Below are 25,952 nucleotides of genomic sequence, written 5' to 3' on the forward strand. Positions count from 1 at the left end.
TCAGCACAAATACAGAATGTAGTACTTTCTCTATGTTTTATTGGAAAACAGTAAATGTTCATTCACAGAAGACTGACAACACTATACATGGACATATATCAAAATGTAGATGGGCTTATGTATGCACAGGCCAGTTTAGGAATTTAAACTGGATGGATAAATATATACATATTAACAACAGTAATCAAAGAGGCCACACAGGAGATGAGAGAAAGAAATAAGGAACACAGAAGATCAAATTGGAAATTACCCAATGAGGATTATCACACACTTAGACTTATTTGACACTCTTTCCTGTACAAAGTTGATCTTAGTACCTGGGAAATCTATGCTTCATTTTGTGTAGCAGAAGCTCCTGCACAAATACAATTTAATTTGCAAAGTTATAATATCTTGTATGGAAGTATAATAGTAGGCGCTAAGGATCAGCAAAATGTGACTATTTGGAAATAGAAAAATGCTGGAATGTTTCATTCCTCTTTAGTCTAACATAGTGTAGAAGGGGAACAGAATAGAATGTTCTGTTCCTGAATCTCTAGAATGTTGTGTGTTCCTAAGGGGTGACTCACATTAAAAGAAGCATAGAAAAATGTGATTGGCACTTAAAAAACATTCAAGGAGACAATTTAATTTAGGATTATAGTCTTGTCAATGGCCTTCTCTTTCAGCTTCTCCGTAGTTTCTGTAACCCTTCGGCCATATATATTTTTCTGACTCACAACATATGAATCCACAATGTCCCTCACATCACTAGAAATAAGAATACAGAAAAAGTTTGGAGTGAGAACACGCGAATTAGGTTGTTTTTAGACCAGCAAAAGGAAATACTGTTTTAAATAAACAAGGCTAAGCAAATATCTAGAACAGATGATTTGGAAAATAAAAGATTTGCTGTCAAAGTTATATATCTGGATCATACCTGGAAGACTCGAAATATGATCTTATATTATCATCCATGGTCTGCTCTTGTTTAAAATTGTTCTTAGAATACAAATAGAGTCAGGCCAAAGAAAGATATTCTATTTTTACCACACATTCTGTTTTGACTAGGTTGTCCTAGTTTTGCCTTCCAAGCTGGATACCCTGGCTAACATCTTGACAAAATTATCAGAAGGCAAAACCAGTTTTCTCTCTCTGCCTCAGGGAGCAGAGTCAATTAAGTGGTTTCCAAATGCTTTAAGTGTTATGGAAATGAGGGGAGGAACAAAAACATTATACATGCTCAGAAAGAACTGACTGTGAAAGAAACAGCATTGGAGGGAGGGAAAAGATCTTATCTATTGGAAAGTGAGAGGGTGGGTGGGATGGGAGAAGGAGAGAAAGAAAAGTATGTTTTGGAGGACTGATCCTAAAGAACTGTAGAATAAAATGAAAGCTAATGTTCACATCCCATCTTCATTTTGTATTAAAGTGCTAGAACAGAGTTTTTGGAACCTGGCAACTTTAAGAGATACTGCATGGACTCCAACTTCCAGAATTCCATTCCTCTTAAAAGTTGCCAGGTTCCAAAAACTCTGCCCTAGGACAAAATAATGGGCTTTTTAAAAAAAGTGACATCACTTTGCCTTTCTGTGAAAACAGCCTTCTGTGATGGCATTTTTTTTTAAAAAAGCAAGACTGTAATATCCTAAAAAACCATTTCTTTAAAATATATTCAATTCTTTTTTATTCTGTAACTCCACTGGTGTCATTATTGAGATTTTATAAAGCCAAATAAAGTGAGAAGCCTTCCAATCTCAATAAAGTCAGTTAAGGAAGCCCAAATTAGAATAAACTGCTAAAGAATGAGAAATCACCTAGTATTAAAGTATTATTAGGCCTTTTTGGAAGTAAGCCCCACTGCTTACTGAAATTTGCAATTCTTTGCTGAATTTTAGTAAAATTCAGTCTTTCTTAGTTTCCTTACTAAGTTTCTTGAGGGCATCCAGCTTTGTCCCCTTGCTCTTTCGAATCCACTGAATATGACTGTAAGTAACCTTTGCACATCTAACAATACACTTCAGTATGATTTCTATCCGCTCTAATAGTAAAGCAATTCATTGGCATTTACAATTCAAATAGTTCCATTACCTGGAAACAGGCACAGATTTATTTAGAGATATAAAAGAACCAACTTTCACTTCTGCATTTCCTTCACTATCAGAGAAATAAAAAAGAAATAATTGTCAAAAAACCCCACTCCATAGTTTTATTATGAGCAATAGAATGACATAAAGGAGTGTACAAACATTTAACTTTTCCAGGATGTCTTAGAAGGCTTGGTGTTCAGAAATAAATTAATATAACTTATAAGTGAAGGGATACGGCAAAGGGTGATGGACCAGTCTCCTTTCTCAACTCTGCCTGTACGAACATCCCTGCATGAGTAAGCTTGTCACCAACACATTTTATTAGTGTGAATGTGATTTAAATGGAGCTTAATGCAATTTAAATTATACATCTGACAGCAGGCTCTCCAGAAACCGAACCAGTGGCAATTTATGATGGCACAATGTAGCAGTTTGGGCACCATGACTGGCTGCATGGGAACACCCATTCTAACCATCATCTTAGTTGCCTTGAGACTCTAAGAGCATAAAAACGTAATCAAGCCTAGATGCTAAATATTTGTCAGTCAGCATTATAAAGCGTATTGGTTCGCCACAAAAATCCAAGCAAGCTTGCGTTAAACATAGGGAAAGTGGCAACATTTTTTTGTTCAAAGAACTATTACCCCTTCTCCAACTACAGACTGTAACTCAAGGGAAGGTCGATTAAATATTTTACTTCCTTGCCCTTAACCATTGCTACAAAAACTATATTTCTGAGTTGGAACCCCCTCTGTACCTAACCCTATCTTATTTTTGTGCTTAAGGGCAAAACCATCCATAAATAGTTACGGACTCTTACTAAGTTTCACGAAGCATTTAAGTCTCTCTTTCTCTCACACAAAGGAGATCGCCCAGCTATCCATTCATGATATTCTACCCTTGCATTTACTGCTCAGAACAATTGCATGTTGCCTGCAATCCACATTTTTAAGGATCAGAGCGTAGGTTTTGCGGTTGCATGAGATTTCAGTGGAAACAGACATACCTTCCCTCTTTTGATTTATTCTCGTCCGCTGAGAGGTCAATCTGTGGAAATTCGGCTTTTATCATCTGTGGTGTAAGTAGGACGGCAGCCTCTCCTTCAATTGCTCTAAAATTTAAGTTGCCAATTATTTTACTTTTTAAGATGTCTGACTGCAAGCAGCAATCTTGTGGGCTTTTAATTAGGTGTCCACACATAAGCATCGGCTTATGATGTTCAACCCCAGTGCCTGATACGCCATAGAATTATCCTGAATAAACAGTGGAGAGAAAACTTACTCGTCAACCACGTTTTCCTTGTCTTGCTTTGGTAACTCATGCAGAATTGGAGGCACAACTTCGGGAAGCATGTCGGGGTTATAAGGATCAAGGCTGCAGAAAATGGAATCATATTGAGATGTTAAGGGAAGCACGTGGTAAGAAGGACAATTGAAATTAACCTTATGGCTAGGTCTTCCAGTTGTGTTGGGACTACAGTACCTTTCCCCTAATCCATAGAAGTATTGCACTCTAACTCAAGTGGAAGGTTTCAGGCTGAATATGGATGAACTATAGCACTGATGTCATTTTCCTGGCTTTGATTATCTACATGCTTTTCTTTCAAATGAAAAATAAATGAAGCACATTATCATATTCTAATACAACACCAAGCAGTTTAAAAGTAAAATGTATTACAACAAACAGGAGACGCATTCATTACAGGATCTTCCCTGTTACAGATAGTCCTTGAATTACGACTATAAGGGAGCCCAAAATTTCTGTTGTTAAGTGAAACATTTGTTAAGTGAGTTTTGCCCCATTTTACAACCCTTTTTTGCCATAATTAAGTGAATCACTGCAGTTGATAAGTTAGTAACATAGTTGTTAAGTGAAATTGGCTTCTCCATTGACTTTGCTTATCAAAATGTTGCAAAAGATGATCACATGACCTTGGGACACAGTAACGGTCATAAGTATGAACCAGTTGCCAAGCATCTGAATTTTGATCACCTGATCATGAGGCTGCTACAAAGGCTATAAGTGTCAAAAATGGTCATTTTTCCCCAGTGCCGTTATAATTTTGAACAGTGACTAAATTGTTGTTAAGGACTGCCTCTATTCTACAACTCTTCCATGCTTTACCTCTTGTTTCCTCTTAACAATCTAGGATATATGGTGTCTAGCTTCACACACTGCTAAGCTCAAACTTGCTTTAACTTGCTTTAATTATGATCTGTGGAATAAGCCATACTGGTTTAAGTGTTCAGTCATTTTCCCATTTCCCCCCATTTTACTTGGAAGCAAAGTATAATTTTTCTGGTCTCTGAAAAACATTCCTAATGCTTCACACTTTAACTATGTTTCATTTTCTATTAAATATGCCTGCCCTAGAATAAGCCAACTGCAAGCTCCAGGACCTGTACCTATAGCTAAATCATTCACTCTGAGCCAGATACTAAATGATGAGCAGTAATCAGATTGTTTGCTACTGACTTTAGCTAATAAATTTAAGAACCTAAACAGCGGAAGAGCAGGATACCAAAAACATTCTGTATAATCAACTTATATTCTGTGTCTAAAAGCAGTACTATTTTACAGCAGAGGCATCAGCTTAATCCTCTCTATTTTTTTGACTTCAACCAACCTAATCATATACGACAAACAACAAGGGAATGTAGGGGATCTAAAACATCTTGGAGGGCATTTTCCTTCAAGAAAAAGTCTCTAAGCATCGAGAAATTTGGGGGAAGGGCTTTCCACAGCTTCTTACAAGGTTAAATACTTCTATTATGTTGCTGAAACTCTCTTTACCATTTTCAGCAGTATTTCGAGTGAAAACAGGTCACTTTGTTCTATAGAGTGAAGATGCTTTTAATTAAAAAAAATATATTCTTACCAGAATGGCATTGCCACGCTATTCACAGGTGATGTGCCCGGTAAGGTTGAATTGATAACTGATGGGAATTTTCTCCAGTTAGTTACACCACGAATCACTTCCTGAAATGACCATAAACATCTTAGGAAAAGCTATCCACCGTCCCTACCAGCTGTTAAAATTCCAGTGACAAGTTTTACCCTATGATGAAGAAACTTCTTTTGTGTAACTGCAGTGCCATTTGGGTATTTATTGCTATTTGGAAATTTTGGAAGAGGGCAAATGTGATATTCCATGTTGGTTTCTGTATAGGGCAGGGGTAGCTTGAGATCAAGCAGTCCTGGGCAAGGATTCTGAAAAGCAAAGAAGACAAATCTTTAAGCAAGAACACCTTTGGGCCAACTGGGGGTGGGGGTGACAAGTAATTGGGGAAGGAAAACAAAGAAAAGCTTATAAGTTATCTTATAGCTTTTACTGCCATCAAAGAGAAAGCACATCAGCATATAAAATCGAGTCACCCAGGATGGCACGCTGAGTCTGGTAGAAAGACTACTAGCTTAGCAATTCTGAAAGTTCTGATCAGTGATCCTGATTTTTTATTTTTATTTTTGCTGAGTTCAGTCATGGTGGTAACATATAGTTGGCGCCTTTTCTGCAGTGGGAAAGTAGCCTCTCTGGTTTGTATCTTAGTGGGCTAGGCAAACCTCACCCATGGTGTTCAAATGGTGAGGTTTGGTGCTTAAATAAATCATGCTTGAACACCATTTTATAGTTGGAGGTTGCATTTTAAAAAAGGCTTCAGTCCAAGGGCCAAATGGTACTTGGCTGCTGATGGAGTGCTGTCACTGGAGCGGAAAGGGCTATACATTTTTGCCTGGGACGAATTGTTCGTTTAGGGAATACTCTTAAGATTTATTTAATAAACATCAGTGGTTGCATTCTCACAACATGCTAAGTTATAAGATAGGTTCCACTAACCAGCAGTGTGAAATACAATCAAAATACTAAAGCCAAAACCAAACAAATTACACCAGGTTTCAGCACCATGTGCAAATCCAATCAACACACTTCAATGGCACTGGGAAACATTCAACAACGGGAATAAAACCCAAGATCTCAGCAAACAGTTAATTAATCTTGAATTAGATAGATTATTGTCCAAATATTAAATAAAATGTACGTGTGTGTGTGTGTATGTATCTATGCATATGAGCAAGATCAAATACAACTGTCCTAAAATTATACAGCAACAATCTTATCTGTGTGTATTCCTCACCCTTTGTTGGTGGGGACAAACTGTCCCAGTTTCCTACCTCTGTCTGTTTTACTTACAAAAATTTGAAGTGGATGATGGTTTGGAGAGTGAAGCAAAGCTTCAGGAGCTTTCAGGTTTAAGAGGGAAGTGTCCAGTTCCTCATCCTGTGCAACTGAGCGCTTTTCTTCAGAAGCACGTATTAGCGGAATTAGCTCTTCCTGAAAAAAAAAAGGCAGAAAATTATTGCATGTTCATAACAGGACCCAAAAATAAATAAATAAATAAATAAATAAATAAATAAATAATCTGAAAAAGTAAAGTAAAACACCAAACAGACTAATTACCTCTGCGCCTGACCTCAGAAATTGAGATTGTTTTGGAACCTTGTAACTAGTGGCTGCATGATGTACACAGAATGGTTGATATGCCATGCTATTGAAATGCTGGGGTACCTTGGGATAAAACAAACAGTTTGTTTAGTAACTGTTCCAAGTTACAACGGCCCTGAAAAAGTGTGACTTAGGGCCGTTTTTCACTTTTGCAACCTTCTGACCGGCAAAGTCCACGGGGAAGACAGATTGACTTAACAACCGTGTTACTAACTTTAACAACTGCAGTGATTTGCTTAACGACTGTGGCAAGAAAGGTTGTTGTAAAGTGTGGCGAAGCTCCCTTAACAAATATCTCACTTAGGAGCAGAATGTTTGGGCTCAACTGGGGTTGCACGCTGAGGATTACCTGTATGTATTTGAGGTAAGAGGTACTGATAGGGTGAGAGAAGGTGCTTTGGAGTGGGCACTGAAGCACTCCTGGGGCCTCCTTACTTAATGGTGGCATGGCTACCGTGGGAGCCCAGGAGAGGAGGCCAACAAGAGAGGCATGTCCCTCAAGGACCTTTTCTGCTTCAGATCCGAAGCCTTACAAATCCCTATATTCAGAACATTTTGCTCCTGTAAAATCCCAGCCCCTCCCCCCCCATGCCCCGTTAGAAATGAACTTACTGTCATCTCTGGCTGCAGGAGCTGAACTCCTACATACCTGGAGATGTCCCATTGGGAACAGCCATTCAGTTAATATCAACTACTGCCTACATTAAGTACATTAATTTGACCACAGAACATGACTTGATCAATTGCAGCTAACCTTTAGATCATAGAAGTGGTGGAGCTGTTTGATTTTAACTGAAGCAGACTTAAGAGGAACTATACCCAGAACTTCAGGTGCCTGGAGGGGGAAAAAAATCCAACAAAATAGTTATGTGGATATGTGCTTCTCCTCATTTTTTTTTAAAAAAAATCATCAGTATTATATTGGAGTACACTTTGTTCATAATGTAGCTTAGATATCACATTGGTCATGATTTGTACCTTAGATATCATGATTGGTCATGACTCTCACACATACATTTACTTGGTTCACATTTAATGCTAGGCTAACACATGGTTATTTCTGTTGCTTACTGTAATGAGAAAATCCACCTATTGCAGCTTAGTATTATGTCCAAAACCAATGGCTTGTTGAACGAGAATATTTAAAAGAATCCTGGCTCCGTGATGTGTATAAATGCAGCCAAGATTACTTGCAGGAGGATCAAAAGGAAGAAGTGTGATCACATCGTGGCAGAGCCAAGAAAGAGCCAAAACAAGGACACAGACATTTGTGTCCCAAAGGTATTTTTTCAAAAGGCAACTGGACTTTCTTGATTTTCCTTGAAAATGTTTAGCTTCTCATCCAATAAGCCAGTTTCCCAACCTTTTTGGCTTTGTGGACCAGTGGGGGAGGGGCGGAGGAGAGGGAATGGTTCCATGCGTGGGTGGGCAAGTGCACACGTGCAGCTCCATTTGCACAAGTGCTAACCTGCTGCTTGCGAGATGGGGATGCACATGAGTGCACATGTGTGCTTGCCTGCCACTTCCGCGGCCCAGTTCTGAAAGGCTTAAGAACAGTAGTGGGCCATGGCCTGGGACTTGGGGATTCCTTCAATAAGCTTCTTCAGTTCTGACAGAAAGTTCAGAAAAAAACCAAGAAAGTCCAGTTGTCTTTTGAAAAGCACCCTTGGGGCAATCATGACCTGGATGATTTATTTATTTATTTATTTATTTATTTTTTAATCCCATTTATATCCCGCCCTTCTCCGAAGACTCAGGGCGGCTTACAATCTAAAGCACAAATCAAATGTGCTTAGCAGTAGCCTTCATTCTATGTATATGCCTGCTTATTAGGGCTTTCGCCCCCCCCCAAGCGGCATTATTACAAAGTCAGCTTAATTGCCCCCAACAATCTGGGTCCTCATTTTACCTACCTCGGAAGGATGGAAGGCTGAGTCAACCTTGAGCCTGGTGGGACTCGAACCTGCACTAATTGCAGGCAGCTGGTGTTACTTAGGAAGGCATTAGCCCACTGCTCCACCAAGGCTCTTTTAGAATCTCCATTGAGACATTTCTGCCATTCTCTACCCAGAAAAATAATCCAGGTAATACAGTAACAGATGTTATACCCAAGAGGTCCCCAACCTTTTGGGCACCAGGGACTGATTCCTTGGTTTTTCCACGGACTGGAGGGGGCCTGGTTTTATTTACTGCCTGCATCCTGTGGATGGGGCTTTGTTTGTTTGTGCAGCTCTGTCTCAGCCATGCTGCGCCCTGGTACCGGTCCACGGACTGGGGGTTGGGGACCCCTGGTGTACCCCATCCATTGAGAGTAATCCTGGCCAGGCAGAACTGTTCAGACAATGCTACTACTCCAAGGCTACAAGTCTTTTTATGTTCCAAGAGGGAAATTGTGGAACTCTGAGGCTGGCCTTTATATCTCTTTCCATCTTATCCCATCCCATAAACTGTTTAAGAGACTGGATGAGTTGCACATGTTATACTATGGCTATGTTTGTATATAGTTTATTCAATAAACTACAAATGGCTGAGTTCACAAAATGCACTGTGCATACAACTATAGTTTGTAAACTACATTAGCTGGTTCACACAACAAACAAACAACAGTAGCAAAAACAGAAATACAGTAGATTTTGCCATAGAACATTACATGAACTAAGCCAGCAGCTCCTTCTGTTCCAAATACGGTAACTGCAAGAAGATGCCAGCCCACTAGCCGCCAAAACAAAAGAAAACCAATCCCCAAACCCCTTAAAAGCTATCATTTTAAAGGGTCTGGGGATTGATTTTGTTTTGTTTTTACTTGAGTGGCTAGTAGGCTGGCATCTTCTTGCAGTGATTTGGAACAGAAGGAGCTGCTGGCTTGGCTCATGTATTTCCAGAGCTTTTTTTCTCATAGAACGCTCAGAATGGAGTTCCGGCACCTTTTTTGGATGGAACCTTGTAGGGTAGGCAAGGTGGGTTGCATGACATGTGTGAGTTCCGGCACCTTTTTCTTTTACAAAAAAAGCACTGTGTATTTCTATTTTGTTTCTTGATTTTCATTTAAAATCTTGATTTTCATTAAAAAAAAATTCTTCCAACCTGACAGAGAAAAGCCTTTCGAAAACTAAGCTAATGAGGGTAGCCAGCTTCAGAGATTCATTTTCCTCACTTCCTGTTCTCTCTCTTCTTCTGTGATAAAAATGACTATTTTTCACTGCCATTCCCTTGATTCTGTTTCAATATGCTCCAACCCTTTCTTTTTATATTTTATTTATAGCTTGTTTGAGGCTCTATTGAGGCTATAGAGTTTTTAAATTTATTTTCGGTCATTTGGTTGTTAGCCAGTGTATGTATTTAAGATGGAAGATCCTATACATTTTTGAATAAATAAATTTATGTACACATTTGCTGAATCAGGTTTGACTTGAACAATGACAATGGCCACGTTGGCTCATGTAAGAAAAAAAAATCCAACATCTGTTTTAGGATAATACCTTTATATAGGATCATCTAAAAGGGCAATCGTGAAAAAATAAGAGAATTGAGGTTAGTGTCATAATGCTGACAAACTTGTTTTGACAGCTTCATTGATGCTGCTTCTACAGATGGGTGGCTTCAGAAAAAACAGGGTTCAAAGAGGATTCTTCAAGACTGCATTGTTGGTATCCTGCTAGTGCTACCTACCAGTTCATCAGCCCATTGTGGTGGATTGTAGGTAGGGAATTCAAATGGCTGTATTCGAGCTGCAATCAAGGCAAAAGGCATTCTCTTCTCCTCTTCGTTTATAGCAGCGGTGCTGGATGTTTTAAAACTGCTGCATTCTGTCACACGGAGACAGACATGGACAAATGCTAAGATCTGAAGTATAAGAACATTAGATGGGTGACAGAGAAGCATTCTGGTGCTTCACCTGCTCATTTACCTCTTGACTTCAAGGATGGCAAAGAAGGGGACAAGCTGTATCTTTTCATCTTTTCCTTGGGCTCTATCCCTTGACTTTTATAAGTCAAAGTAAATGGGGCAACCTATTTACCCATCTTCTGTGGCCTCAAAAGTTGCGAGCTATGGCCCATCAACAAAGAAGTGGGGAATGCAGCACAATGAAAAGACATAGGCCACTTGACAACGGAAGCCACCTTCACGGAAATATTTTTCTAATTATTTCCATCTGATAAATTCCATGTTTTCATCACATATTTTACACACTCTGGCAGCACATATTTTAATTGCAACGTATGAAATCACCTGTACTTGTAAAGGAAGCAAAAATTGGCAATCGTGGTATAATTCTGAGGGTTTACCTGATATCAGTCTCTTCTCTTCCTCTTCTTGTTCTTTGTACCGCTTAAATACGTCATGAATCAAATTTATCACTTTATCTAGCCGAATCTGAATCAGGACCTATGAAAATGATTAAGACCTATTCAGTGGATTTTCAATAATTTTGTAAAAGCGGTCTCTGACTTTGAGCTATGTTTTGCTAGGTGCCCTCAGTCAATCAGTATAGAAAGTGATACACTCAGTTTTTCTCTATTAAAAACATAAATGTTTATATAACTTAAAAGTTTATAGAATAATCTTGAAAACATATAGACAAATAATCTTCTGGCACATTAAATCTTTTTAAGAACTAAGGCACAATAAATAAACACTGAGATACCCTAAAGATAAGTATTTGAGACAACAGACCAATACACTGTTTTTAATGGAATCCAAGAATGGATGCATACTTTTTGCAAATAGGTCAAAAACTGCAAAGTGTTCAATATCTTGAAATGATGTAAAATAACAGAAAGCTGAAAGATGATCACCAATGCATTAATTACTCAGAATTTGGTGACTACAACTCCCAGAATCCCCAATAAACCTGGTATTTCACTGTGCAGGTTATCACTGTGCAAGATGCAGGTCTGAAATATCTGGAAAGTACCATATAATGGGGTATAATAGACTAAACACATTGGAGTAAACAAACTGCAAACCTAGTCTTATCCTAATTGTAACTTATACACCCAGATTTTCAAAAATAAACTTCTAAAATTATAGAAAAAACTATTAAGGGAGCACAAAACTTTGCATAGTAAATATTCCAAATCGGGTACTACACAATTACTAGTCATAATTTGTCAAATTAAACATGGTACACAGCCAGTTAATCTTCATAACCATGATAACTAGATTGAGCCAGTTTAAAAAGCAGAAAGTGCACGGTGAAGCTTTTATTATTGTCACTTATTTATTTATTTGGGGAAATTAACTATCTTGTGTTAATTTCCCCAAATAGTTAACTCAAAAGATAGCACTGTATTGAAAAGAGTAAACATAACAACTGCAATAGCAGGTTAAAAGCAAACTAGTTAATAGTATGAATTTATTAAAACAGAATTTGATCAGCAGAAGAGTACGACCAGCGTGGGGAAAAGAAATGTAATGTCTCATTAAAATCTGGAATTGAAGTATAATAATTTTTAGTTCTTAGATAATAGGATATTATTCTTTGATACTAAGTATTATTACAGTTGTGCATCTGAAAAATTGCATAGAGAATATGTGGAGTGCACAAAACGGGATTAATACTGACTAAACTGAGATTATACATTTCAAATTATTTTAATTTATTAGAGCAGTTGAAAATTGAGGGACATCTTTTCTAAATTTCAAGATTTATCAGTCAACAGATATAAAAAAAATTTTTAGAGCCAAGTGTTGTGAATGTAAAAGGTTATAATAGCTTTATAATATATATTGGAATTCCTTCATTTTAACGCTCAGATTTTTTTATTTTAATCAGAACTTAGAACTTTTCGTACTGAAGCAAAATACGAAGAGTGGCATTTCTATATGGAAAAAATAAAACACAGAGAGTATTTATACGATCCTATTATATATACTCAGAAAAAAAAGACCAACAGAACTCTGCAGAGTTTACTCTTATGCAAATAACAAATATAGACCCCCCGCCCTGCTCTGCTTCAATTCAATGGAAAGTTTTTCTGGGGTGAAGATATACAACTCTATGCATGCGCATACACATCGTGACTCTACAACATTTCCAATAAGTACAATTTTAAAAAGCATTCATCTCTTAGGCAAAGTGATCAAGTACCATATATCTATAGGATCAGCAAAAAAAAAAAAAAGAGGCTGTGCAAATGAATAGCGTACCTGCAGCTAGTATCTGCACGTGTGTATTTACCTGCAGCCATTTTGTTTCAGTACCTTTCGCGCAGCTTGTTGGAATCTCTGCTGAATTCTATGCTTGTGATACCAAGGATTATTAAGCAGGAGGTCAAAAGTAGGCTGAAACTGAGGACGCTATTGGCATATAAGAAAGAAAGTCGCAGCCATAAATATTTTTGTTTACTGAAAAGTTTTTCAATACATTTTATCTTTAACAACCCCTCCCCCCCACCCCCTACCCAACCCTTCCCGACCCTCCCCCCCTCCCCCTCCCCCCTCCCCGACTTCCCAGAGCTAAATACAAGGTATAAAAGTAAAAACAATCATAAACAGCCCTATGCTAACAACAATAAGCTATTAAGTCTATCGCACTCTAGCTCATGTAAAATGACTACAAGCAATACTAATATCACATCAAAACTTATGCAAATGCTAAATGAAACTTTTTAGTCCCATATTTATTCTGGATGTAATCAATCCATTTTTTCCACTCCGTAATATAACGTTGTTGCGAATGGTCTTTCAAGTACGCCGAGATCTTTGCCATTTCCGCCAGGTCAGAAACTTTTAGAGTCCATTCTTCTATAGTCGGCAGTTCCTCCTTCTTCCAATATTGACCTACTAAAAGTCTCGCTGCCGTAATTAAGTTCAACATCAACTTAGTGTCCACAACAGTAGTATCAGTAATTATGCCCAGTAAAAACAATGGCGGACAAAACTTTATCCTTTTCTTAAATATCTTCTGCATATTCCACCAGATTTTAATCCAAAAAGCTTTAACCTTTTTACAGGTCCGCCATAAATATTCAGAGTTTGGAATTTTAAGCAATGATGCTATCGAATTAATGTACTACATCTAGTTTAACAATGGAACATTCCATCTCAGTAATTCTGAACTTTGCATCTCCCCTGACACCCAAAGTGGTAAGCGGGAAAAGTATAAAAGAAAAGAAGAAGAGACGCTTGAACCAATTACTTAAGCAGTACTTATTGCTACAGGAAGTCCTCGGCTTACAACCATTCATTTAGTGACTGTTTGAAGTTACAACGGCATCAAAAAAACGTGACTTATGACTGTTCTTCATATTTATGACTGTTCTGGCATCCCCAGTCACATGATCCAAATCTGGACGTTTGGCAACAGGCATGTGTTTATGATGGTTGCAGTGTCTTTTGCAACCTTTTGACAAGCAGTGGGCTAATGCCTCCTTAAGTAACACCAGCTGCCTGCAATTAGTGCAGGTTCGCATCCCACCAGGCTCAAGGTTGACTCAGCCTTCCATCCTTCCGAGGTAGGTAAAATGAGGACCCAGATTGTTGGGGGCAATTAAGCTGACTTTGTAATAATGCCGCTTGGGGGTGTGTGTGAAAGCCCTAATAAGCAGGCATATACATAGAATGAAGGCTACTGCTAAGCTTGTAAGCCGCCCTGAGTCTTCGGAGAAGGGCGGGATATAAATGGAATTAAAATAAATAAATAAATAAAGTCAATGGGGAAAGCAGATTGGCTCAACAACCATGTCCCTAACTTAGCAACCATGGCAAGTAAGTTCACGAATGGGGCAAAACTCACTTAAAAGTCTTGTTTAGTAATGGAAAATTTGGGCTCAATTGTGACTGTAAGTCAAGGACTACCTGAAAATGTGTTTACCTTTGAAATTCTAACTGGCAGTGTTCTTCAATCCGCAGATGTTTTAAGCTTCAACTTCCCTGAATTTGGCCATGTTAGGTAAGGATTGTGGGGAGTTTATTAAAAGTAAAATTAAAGAATAATTATTTTTTTAAAAAAAAAATCTAATCTAAATCATAATCAAAGGTTTATGATGGCAACATACTTCCTTCTTTTAACCAACATCACATGAATTAAATCTAGGAGAATCCTGTTAAACCTGCTATCTTCCACCTGATCCCTGAGCGATACTAATCTAATTCTCACTAGTGCAACTCCAAACGTTCTAGACCTCTCCTCCCGTTAAGTTCCTGTCAAGAGAGCCTGACAATGGAAATAAACATTTACTTGTATCCTGTATCGTGTAAATCCATGTATTTTTCACCTTTTTAAAACCTTTTAACATTTTTAACAAATCCACACCTCATTGACGTGTCGGACGATACGTTTCACAGAGATTTCCACATGCTTTCTTTCAAACTCCTTCTCCAGAATGGGGTCTCTTCTTTTAATCTAGTTTGGACCATAAATGAATGGATGAATGAATAAAACACATTAATCAAAAGCAATGTGTTTATTAGGGTAGTTTTCCAAGAAGTGTGAGCTGAGCTGGTTAGCAAAATGTTGCATGCAAAATATATGTATCTTATCCACATGGTTGCTATTACCACCCACACAGAAACTGCTGTGGATGGAGAGCAGGAACAGACATGCAATCTGCCAGATGTTTTAAACTACAGTTCCAACACTTTTTTTGTCATTATATTGTTTGGAATTAGAAGATATTGAAGTCTAAAACATCTGGACAATCCAAGGCTCTTAATTCCCATGACAGAATAGGGCTGTTTTCAAACACAAAGTTTCAAATACTGTAGCATCATGGTTTTCCTCTGTTAGTGAAAAATTAATTGTAACATTATACTTCCCAGGAATCTAATGAGATTTATATATGGTCCAAAGGTGCTTTTTCAAAAGGCAACTGGACTTTGTTTTTCTTTGAAGACAAGATCTTGAAGAACTGAAGAAGCTTCTTGAATGAGAAGCAAAACTTCTTCAAGGAAAAAAACAAACTCCAGTTGCCTTTTGGAAAAGCACCTTTGGAACCACCATGACCGGGATGACTGAGAATCTCCATAGACATTTATATATGATTCTTTTTCTCTCTAAACCTATTTCAAAATGTTTCTTCTCAGAACTATTAGATTTGATATAAGCATACTACACAAAAAGAATGAACCATTTAATCCTGAACCAAACAAGTGATGTGGGCTTTAATGAAGTGATGACTGGCAAATAGAAAACATGTCCATTGAGCAGATGATGAACTACAAAAAAGAATGACTGTTCTTGGGAAGATTGAAGGAAGAGAATACAGGTTAAGTGGAAAGATGGGAATCAAGTTCAGTGGAATGTCCTTGACACAGCTATGGATTATTTCCAAGGACAGGTTGAAATGGTAAACATTCATCCATAAATTGTGAGGGGTAAGGTTTAACTCAATGTTATCTTCTTACAGGTAGTCCTCAACTTATGACAGTTTTTTAACGATGGTTCAACGTTACGATAGCCTTGGAAAGTTACTTATGATTCGCCCTCAAAGTTACGTCTGTTGCACAATCCTGTGATCACAATTCAGACACTTGGCAAGTAGCTCGCCTTTGCAATGTTTGCAATGTCTTGTGGTCACACGATCATGATCTGCAATCTTCCCACTCAGTCTCCAACAAGCAAAGTCAATTGGGGAAGCCGGATTTGCTTAACGACCACGTGATTCGCTTAACAACCATGGTAAAAATGGTGGCAAAATTGACTCTGGTCCTGTGGTGGCTTGCTTTACCATTGGACCAATGTATGATGGAAATTCCCATCCCAACTGTGGTCATGATTTGAGGACTACCTGCATCTAATAGAGATATTGACAAATGAGGAATTTTATTTAGAATAATTAAAAGAAGAAAAAAGTGATTGAAGGTGATACATGGATTCCTTAGATCATTTTGTACAGCTGAAAGCAATCTTAAGTCGAAGTTCTTCAACCTTTTCGGAATGAAATCCAACTATGTTCAGTGGGATTCCTTTGAGAACTATAAGAACAGGCCTGCAGGGATAATAATCAAAGCCATTCAGGAAGCTACACTTGAAAACGAAAAGGTGATTTGGAATCTGCATGGAGTCATATTCATAAGATCCACTGATACTTTCTTAAAGGCGGATCATGTGCCATCGAGTTGGTAATGACTCTTAGTGAAGCAGCACCTTTTCCTGGTCTTATGCCATTATGACCACACAAGGCCAAGCAATTTTCCACTTTCAGTCTGGATTGCTGTACAGCCCTAATACATCATTTCAAGGTGCTTGGGAAAAGATTGTAATTATAACACCGTCAATCTAGCTCAGTGATGGCGAACCTTTAGAGACCGAGTGCCCAAACTGCAACCCAAAACCCACTTATTTATCGCCGGGTGCCAGGTGGGGCGTGGCTGTGGTGGTCATGGAAGGCTGGGTGGGTGTGGCCAAAGTGGGCGTGATCACCTCGATGTTGCTCGTGAGGAGGGACGCCTGTGGGAGCGGGGCAGGGTTGGGGGAGATCCAGGGGGTCACTGGCTGGTGGGGTGGTGGGCAGGAAGCTCGTCCTGTGGGGTGAAGTGAGGCAAGGCAGGCCGGGGGTGCCACTGCCACAGGGCAAGGTTAGGCAGGGGCCGGGGCAGCTGCTGCCTGACATCATCGGCCCCCGCACACAAAAGCCAGTGAGCACATGGGGGCTGACGGTGTCCTTCAGCAGCCACAGCCTGCTGACTCCTCGACCAGCGCACTCTGGGGCTCTGTAGCCCACCACCAGCAGTTCAGACAAGCCACCTCCGAGCTGGACAGGTAGACGAGAGCTGAGGAGGCGATGCAGTGGGTCATGCCCGGGAAAAGGAGAGCATGCGAGGCCAGGAGGGACAGGACTGGGGGGGGGAGGATGGAAACCAGCCGTGCCGGGATGCATCCAGTCACGTGGGACCTCGCGTGGCAGGTTGAAGAGGGATGATTGCCATCTCCGGGACATGGCGCGTGTGCCCACAAAGAGGGCTCTGAGTGCCACCTCTGGCACGTGTGACATAGGTTCGCCACCACTGATCTAGCTCCTCGTCCTTGCCGTTCGTTAATAAAATATATCTCTTTCAAAGACAACTGACTTGGAGTCGAGAGCTATCTATTGAAAAAAAATAAATAAATTGAGGAAGATGAATAGTTGTGGGAGACGATGGGCCTCAATACGATTAAAGTACAGAACGTAATTAAAAACAAAAGGGTTGGAAAGCGACAGATCTCTGGTTTTTATAGAGGAGCTCATGTTCTTTCTTCTACGGGACAGCACATCATCCAAGTGCAATCTGAGATACACAAAATGAAGGACTCCAAAAGAAATAAAGCAGTAGTGTTATCTTTAGATCCAAACCACAGGAGAGACTATGGCTAGATGTTCCCAAGGGGATTGTCCAGCAGACTATCCCCATTTCTCTTCTGCTGCTCCTCTTTTCTTCTGACTTTGCATGTGAACTCTGGAGTTAGGAAAATAAACAATTTTTAAAATAAGAGTAAGATATACAAATACAAAAGGTTGTGGCAGCAAGGATGATGTCTGCTTTGTTTCAAGATAAAATCCCGTCCTCTTTAGTCTGATTATTCTACCCTCTTGGGTAGGTCCTTGATATTTCCCAGAATGTATGAAGCCAGGCTCCCAAAGGTGTTTTTTTTCCCCAAGGCAGCTCCACTTTCTTGGTGTTTTCTTTGAAAATGTTTTGCTTCTCATCCAAGAAGCTTCTTCAGTTCCTGAAGCAAAACATTTTCAAAGAAAACACCAAGAAAGTCCAGTTGCCTTTTGAAAAAAGAAAAAGAAAAATATCTTTGGAACAACCTTGACTTGGATGAATCTTCACAGGTATACATAAAGCCAGGGGTTATTTTCGTTCTCTATCCTCACCTTGTAAAGTTCTTCTTCTTTCAATCGATCTTCAAGGATTTGCTTTTGAACAGTTGGACATATTGGATCTTTACCTAAATGAACTTGCCTGTGTTTGAAATTCAAAAGAAAAGAGTTTTAGTGGGAAAAAATTATCAGTTCAGACACAGCCCTCTTGATCAACAATTCTTCCACCTGAAAAAAAAAATAAATCTTACATAAAAACAGCTTTTGTAGGTTACCTATCCACTGACCCGCTACTGTCACTTCACTAAACACACACACACACACACACACACACACACACACACACACAAACTGTGTTGATGCATATGACTGACAGTGAGACGACAGAATGGATAATGATATTTTAGAGTTGAACATTTTAGAAATCCACTTATTTTAGTCAAAGAAATGAGCACATGCTTAAATTTGTCTATCTGAAGTCACATGATTTTAAAATGCTTACCTTGGCTGACTTATGCTCCATAGGATTTTCACAAATTTAGAGCTGAGGGACTTGTAATTATTAATGAACAAGCCAGGTCAAAGATCATAATGGCTAATTCATACACATGTAAAATCGTGGCTTGTTTCAACTCTGGTTGTTAAACATATCACAATGGCTGGATTCATAGAGTGCACTAAACCACAAATCACGGCTTGTAAGTCTAAATTAGGTTAACATATTATACTTTGCTTGGGTTTGTTTTTACATTTTTAATGTCTTAGAAGCAGGGGTGTCAAACTAGTGGCCCACAGGCCGGATGTGTCACGCGCAGGCCACGCCCACCCCAGCCCCACCATCCATCAAGGCAATAAACATTGAAATATGTCATGGTATGTCACATGACGTGATCAAGTTCAACACCCGTGTCTTAGAGCATTGGGTTAATCTAGTCAATAGATTATATTCATTGGTGGCTTTGCAGCAATGCTTCTGTTCAGGTTAAGGCAATCAATCAATCAGTAATACACTTGATTATTTATTATTCTTTCTTACTACTTCTGCTTTTTCACATTATTCTAAAACCTCTAACAAGCCTCTTTATCATCCTTGGATGTTTATGTTACTACCCCTAGAGTTATTATAAAACCAACAATTAGACAGATTTAAAAATGTCTCTTTTGTTGGTATTCACTTCTCACCTGGAATGAAACAACTAACCACTATTTTTAATTTTTAGTACATGTAATAACTGTAATCAGTTGCAAACTGAGAAACAATAATAATGCAACTTTTATTACAAAACCTCCTTTATTAATATGCTAAGTGGCAGAATGATTTGATTGGAAGAGTTATTTTAACTTCCTGCATTTGGTATAAAGTGTGCCATCACTCACCACTTAAGTTGATTAATTTCTTCTTCTTGTACATCCTGTTTGACTTTCAGCTGAAAAACAGCTTCTTTTATCTGTCGTGTTTTAGTCCCTCCATCACCTTGTCCTCCTAGAACTGCACAACACAGAAATTAAAAACTGTTAATCAGGACATTAAAAGGGCAATGAATTATTTGCTTCATGATAGCTTTAGGCATATTTCCCATTATTAAATGTCTGAAAGAAGCAGAATTATTGAGAAGTTGCAAGATTTCAAAACTCTGCACTGATATCAGGAACATCCTAAGATATTTAATGTAATTATTATTTAAAAGATTTTATATTACTTCCTATGCAGTATATAAATTTGTAGAATCTTTGGTAAAATAAATTCAAACTATATATAAAAGGGCAGGATAAAATCGAGTATTAAGTATAATAAGAACATACATCAGCATTGACAAAATCACCATCAGTCAATTACAAAAGGCAGCTTTACTGGAACAGCTTCTATCCTGTGCTGAGACCTTTAACACCATCAAACAACATCTGCCTAACTATCCTTGAAAAGGACTTGATCCGTGGATAAAAATGCCAAATCGAGTCTAAATATTTGGCTGATTATGCGACCAAACAATAATAATAAAAGTTATTACCTTCTCTTAAATGTTTAATCTTCAATTTGCCTGGTTCTTGAATCAAAACTGTTCCCACAGCGTAAGGATTTGACAAATCAACAGGGAACCTCAAGTTTTTATATTCAATAGTCTACGAAAATAAATAGATTATGTCAAAATGACTGATGGATGTTATTTCCTTCCTAATATAGCAATAATTAATTTTTGTCCATTCTGTACCCGTCCTTTTTGTAGCGGCCTGGATTTTTTTTCGTTCGGTGGTACTGTTTTCTGTGGCAGGCACAGCACGGCTTTTTCAGAAGACTTTGGTATTCTTTGCAAAACTGACTCTTGGTCCTCAAAGTCTTCCCTTCTGGAATTGAGGAAAAAAGTACAGCAATTTTAGGGAAAAAACACACATTAGCTTTATTATCTGGGTAATACAATATTGCTATAGAAAGGTAAAGCCCTACGAAAGAGAGGATCCCTTGGGAAAATTACATAGCCGTAGCACACATGGAACTCAGATCAAATTTTGCAGCACAAACGGAGATTGGAAACATTTCCCTTTTCACCATATACATTAAGCTGGTTCCTGCTTTTGAGGAAAAAGAAAGAGAGCAGCTATGGCCCCTTTATGGCTTCGTGGACTTCAACCCCCAGAATTCCTAAGCCAACATGATTGGGCCAGGAATTCTGGGAGTTGAAGTTCACAAGTCATAAAAGGGGCATAATTCCCCACCCCTGTGCTAGAGCATAACACCAGTAGAATTGGGGAATAGTGGAATGTGATGGCGATAACGAAGGGGAGTCCAAAACTTGTTATCCAATTCAGATTTTCATTTGGACTGGAGAAAAATCTTGTAGCAAATGCTTCCCCCTTTGAAACACACTTTATCGGGATTCCTGAAATCTGCTTCTGAGGCCAATTTTGGCAAATTCCTGCAATGGACCGGGATACAATTTCACTTCTCCAAACTCAATTGCAATTAAAATCTTTGCGTATTATTTATTTTAGACTGGCTTGTTTTAGTCATTACTCCAAAACAGTCTATTCTTTAAATGTCTTCAGGGCAGCTTTCTCCCTAGTGCTCTGAAGGCTTAGATATGATTGAATGTTTCTGGAACTATGTTCTCCTGACTGAAATAGTACGTCTTCTTTCCTCACAGACATCACCTTTGCCCTCATCACTGTAATGATCAACTGTAACCACTTGGCACCTGTCAATGCTTCCTGCAGCCAGTTTATAGATGGAGTAACAAAAAGATAAGACCGCTGGTCTTCTACTGCTTGTCTCCATCATATGTCATGCTGCATTAGCTAAACAATGAGGGAAGGGGGGGGTGGAAAGCAAGCTGACCCCTCCTCAGGGAACAGTAAAGCTGCTTTTCTGTGCCGTTGGGATTGGGGAGAAGTCATAGCCTCATGGTGTCTTGGAGGAAGAGAAATCCAAGAGACAGATGAGGTTGGAGTTCCCAACAATGTGAAAACTGCTTCACAAGTTTGGAGGAAGTACTATCATCACAGTGTTGGAGCTGAGTTGATTAACTTGTGTTAATCACCTTGAGTTAATAAGTTTAGTTTCTGAAGACAGCTGGAATCCATAATACAGCAGGGACATGCAAAGCCAATATTGGTGAGTCCCTTGCAGGTGGAAGGGGCCTATGACTATTGGACCATTTTATAATGACTTGGTTCCATTTGTTTCTTTTTACAGATAGTCCTCGACTTACGACAACAATTGAGCCCAGAATTTATGTTGCTAGGTGAGAAATTTGTGAGTTTTGTCCCATTTTACGACTTTTCTTGCCACATTCGTTAAGAGAATCACTGCTGTTGTTAAATTAGTAAGTTGTTGTTTAAGTGAATCTGGCTTCCCCATTGACTTTGCTTGTTAGAAGGACACAAAAGGGGATCACGTGACCCTGGGACGCTGCAGCTGTCATAAATATGAACCAGTTGTCAAGCATTTGAATGTAAATCATGTGACCATGGGGATGCTACAGCGGCCATAAGTGTGAAAAATGGTCATAAGTCAGTTTTTCCAATGCCGTTGTAATTTCAAACAGTCACTAAACGAACTGTTGTAGGTCAAAAACTACCTGTATACTGAAGTGACCCTGTTGCTGACATATTGCCTCACACCTTGCAACTCAAATGAGAATTGTCACTCAAATTCCCCCTCCAGCCATTGTTCTCCATGGCCAATTGTTTTGTGAAATAATTAATAGTTTTCCTCTACCAGCCCAAATGACAGGAAACATGGTTGAACAATGTTTTCTTTTCACTGGTCCAGAAAGGGTAAAGAGGCAGGAGAATCCACCAACTAGGAGCCTTGGTAAACCTGGTCTGGTCAAACTTTCATTGAGGCAAGCATTGCAGTGCAAAAAAAGTTTAACCAGGACTGATATTTTACACTACATCAATTTCAATGGGAGATAAATGTAATTAACTTTTTCAACATGATATGTTTTGGGGAGTTTGACCTGCTCAGTTGATATAGTTTTTTGAACGGGAAACCCTCAGTTGGAAATATTATCTAGTAAAGATCTCTGTTAACTAATATTCAAAACATGATGAACTTCACATACGTTAAATTTAGGTGTGGGGTAGATGTTCCCGTGAACGTACAAGTGTAAGGTTTTGAGTTAAACTGTGAAATCCACAACTGGATTTTTATTTGGGCTGTCCCATATTCAAAAGGTGCAAACGTAACTATCACTTCTGATTTCCCACTGGCTGGAATTATTCCTGTAACAAACAAATCAAATGTAAGGTTATAGTTAATACATTTAACTCTAAAAGTCTGCTATTATTTTCCTGTCTAAATACATATACTCTATGCGTGCGTGTGTGTGTGTGTGTGTGTGTGTGTGAGAATGTTGGTCCAAGTGCTGTAAGAGAGAAATGATTCTGATCAGGAAAACCAAATATTGGTAGGCAAAACAACCTTCAACTACTTGGATTGCTTTCTAAAGAGAATTTAGATGTCCCCTCTCTGCACCTTTCTACATATCGTACATTGATTGTTCCTGCTGGCCCAATGTACCACAAGATCATTTTGGAATAAAAATAGTTTGGAACTAAATGATTTTTTTTAATTCAAAAGCCTCTTTTTTCCCTGGAAAGACTTGGATCAAGTTTCCCAGATAATCAATTTAGAGCTAGTATGATAAATTTAATAAGTTAGCTTTCACATTTCTCAACCGCCCACCTCCTTCAGATCATTCTGCTGTTTTGAATTGGAGGGTAAGGTCAATTTCCCCAAAGTTAGATGCACTGCACTGAAAAGCCCAATAAAAGTACTTATTGCCTGTGTGAATCGGTGTGTTTCGAAAGTTTTGAGTACATTGCTTCCCCTTGAATTTCAGTTAAGATTGCTTTCTAAGAAGTCCATGACATGGCTTTCCTAGTTCATCCTTTTTCAAATCCTTCCCATTATTTTTTTTATTGTTCATTCCAGTGTCTGGACACAGCAATGCAGATGATTTAAAACCAACATAAAGCGTTTGGATTACAAAAGGTCAGTTTTGGTTGATTTTATAAAGACAGGGTCTGTGAACTATTCCTGTCCTATTGAGATTGGCATCCAAGGCAGGCTAAGTTTTGGGAAGACTGTATTCCGAAGATGTATGCTTTAGCAAATGTCCCCATTATCAGGATAGAGTAGGAAGGAAGTATATACATGTAAGTTGATTTGCTTTGGGCGTATAAATTTGAACCTATGGATAGGATCATATAACGTGCTAAGACAAATTCAAACAGAACTTGGGATGACTTAATGTGATGCATGAAATCATCCTGGGAGATAGCCATTTAAGGTTCATTCATTCATAGGTAAAGGTAAAGGTTCCCCCGCACATGCGTGCTAGTCGTTTCCAACTCTAGGGGCCGGTGCTCATCTCCGTTTCAAAGCTGAAGAGCCAGCGCTTGTCCGAGGACATCTCTGTGGTCATGTGGCCGGCATGACTAGATGCCAAAGGCGCACGGAACGCTGTTACCTTCCCACCGTAGTGGTCCCTATTTTTCTACTTGCATTTTTATGTGCTTTCGAACTGCTAGGTTGGCAGAAGCTGGGAAGAGTAACAGGCGCTCACTCTGTTACACGGCACTCGGGATTTGACCCACCAAACTGCCAATCTTCTGATCGACAAGCTCAGCGTCCTAACCCTCTGAGCCACCGCGTCCCTATCATTCATTCATATTACTATGTAAAATTCCAAACATTCATGAAACACAGTTTCCCTTTCAGAACTTACCTGACATGGGTTGTACAGTAAAGGCTTTGTGGGGCTGAAGGTACTCAACCTGAAACTCAAAATCTATGGGGCAGCTACACTGCAATGGGATCACATAGGGCTTACTGAAAAAGGAGAAGAGGACCAAATAGCAAATAATTATATTCAAATTTTTAACATTATCATTCCAGCAGTAGCAGGGCAGAGAATATGCTGATATGATGGCATGAAACAGGAGAACAATTTTCAAAATAATGCCTGCCATGTGTTAAATTAAAGCCTGCAAATTTAAATGATTTGCATCCAAATTTTATTTAAAATTATTTCATATAGTTACTGGAGAATCAATTACATGAATATGCAGCCCTAATCCAGCAATTATATTAGATAAGTCATGATTTCATATTTTATGAAAATTGGCTGTCTCGTATTAATAATTGAAAACACATGCTTTTACCTCTGTATGTATGTAATTCATTTTAGTGAGGCTTGAGCTTTTCGCATTATGAATTCATATAAAAGAAAAAGCAGCTTCCCATTTTCGTGAGTAAAATAATAGACCTCGCTTGATTTTAATTTAAATATCCTTCCTTTTTAAAAACTAACAAAACTTCACCACTGTAATTTATTTATTTATATCTCATATTTTTATACCAACCATCTCCCTGACATCCTGCTGAATTCACTGAGGCTTACCGTAGGTCTGCAATATTGCAGTAGTTGCTTTGATTTGAAAACATGCAACCTCACAGACTTTGTTTTATTTGTAAAATACAGCAAAGTCCATGGAACCGCACATTTTTAATTCAGTAAATTTAATTCTGTAAACTAATCTGGAGAAATCACTACGACTGTGGCTGGAAGATTACAATTCTTCACTTCCATTAATGGAACAACTTCCATTCCTTGAAATGGAATGACAGGAATAATAAAAACAAACACCAGCCACAGAAAATAACTTGCTGGAAAGTTGTTTTTCTAGAGCCGGAGACATTTGGAAACTAAAGTTCGGTACCTAAAATGCTAGAACTGAGGAAAACTGAAACCATAACTTGCCTCTTACTTGCAATACATACTGCATATACAGTACCATATTTACAAAGGCTTGTTTAAAAGTTGCTCTGATTATGTGCATGAGTTCATTTCTTGTTGAGGGCAGCAGCTTAAATCAATAAAAAAGCTTTACTCCAAACCTCAGGATGGAATACAAGGGTGACGTACTGAACCCAATTCTGCACGACCCTCTTGTCTAGGCCATGGGTGTCAAACTCGCCACGTCACGTGACGTGGGGCGACGTATCGCGACTCTTTTTGCATTGACGGCAATGGGGTGGGCGCGGCTTCAGTATGATGAAACTGGCCCGTGGGCTGGCAGTTTGATACCCCTGCTCTAGGCAGACATTAGATTAGGCAATGGAGCATCATA

The 25,952-nt window shown here is 38.8% G+C and overlaps 1 protein-coding gene across 1 annotated transcript in view; it reads right to left on the minus strand.

The window, feature by feature from the left end:
* CFAP221 (cilia and flagella associated protein 221) overlaps window positions 1–25,952 on the minus strand; it is a gene marked incomplete at its 5' end in the record, with an annotated part of 32,859 nt that continues 6,907 nt past the window's right edge. Inside the window, 19 exons of the mRNA XM_081320139.1 lie at window positions 1–750; window positions 2,071–2,136; window positions 3,076–3,180; window positions 3,351–3,443; window positions 4,948–5,048; window positions 5,127–5,279; window positions 6,259–6,399; window positions 6,526–6,633; window positions 7,325–7,405; window positions 10,240–10,376; window positions 10,857–10,956; window positions 12,775–12,870; window positions 14,828–14,917; window positions 18,372–18,459; window positions 19,695–19,806; window positions 20,327–20,438; window positions 20,528–20,660; window positions 22,880–23,039; window positions 24,548–24,651. Coding sequence (XP_081176265.1) covers window positions 627–750; window positions 2,071–2,136; window positions 3,076–3,180; window positions 3,351–3,443; window positions 4,948–5,048; window positions 5,127–5,279; window positions 6,259–6,399; window positions 6,526–6,633; window positions 7,325–7,405; window positions 10,240–10,376; window positions 10,857–10,956; window positions 12,775–12,870; window positions 14,828–14,917; window positions 18,372–18,459; window positions 19,695–19,806; window positions 20,327–20,438; window positions 20,528–20,660; window positions 22,880–23,039; window positions 24,548–24,651 — 2,104 coding nt within the window. The 3' untranslated portion in view covers window positions 1–626. The remainder of the gene's footprint in view (window positions 751–2,070; window positions 2,137–3,075; window positions 3,181–3,350; window positions 3,444–4,947; window positions 5,049–5,126; window positions 5,280–6,258; window positions 6,400–6,525; window positions 6,634–7,324; window positions 7,406–10,239; window positions 10,377–10,856; window positions 10,957–12,774; window positions 12,871–14,827; window positions 14,918–18,371; window positions 18,460–19,694; window positions 19,807–20,326; window positions 20,439–20,527; window positions 20,661–22,879; window positions 23,040–24,547; window positions 24,652–25,952) is intronic.

This window comes from Vipera berus (assembly GCF_964194415.1).
Source record: "Vipera berus genome assembly, chromosome: 1".
Classification (NCBI taxonomy): Eukaryota; Metazoa; Chordata; class Lepidosauria; order Squamata; family Viperidae; genus Vipera; species Vipera berus.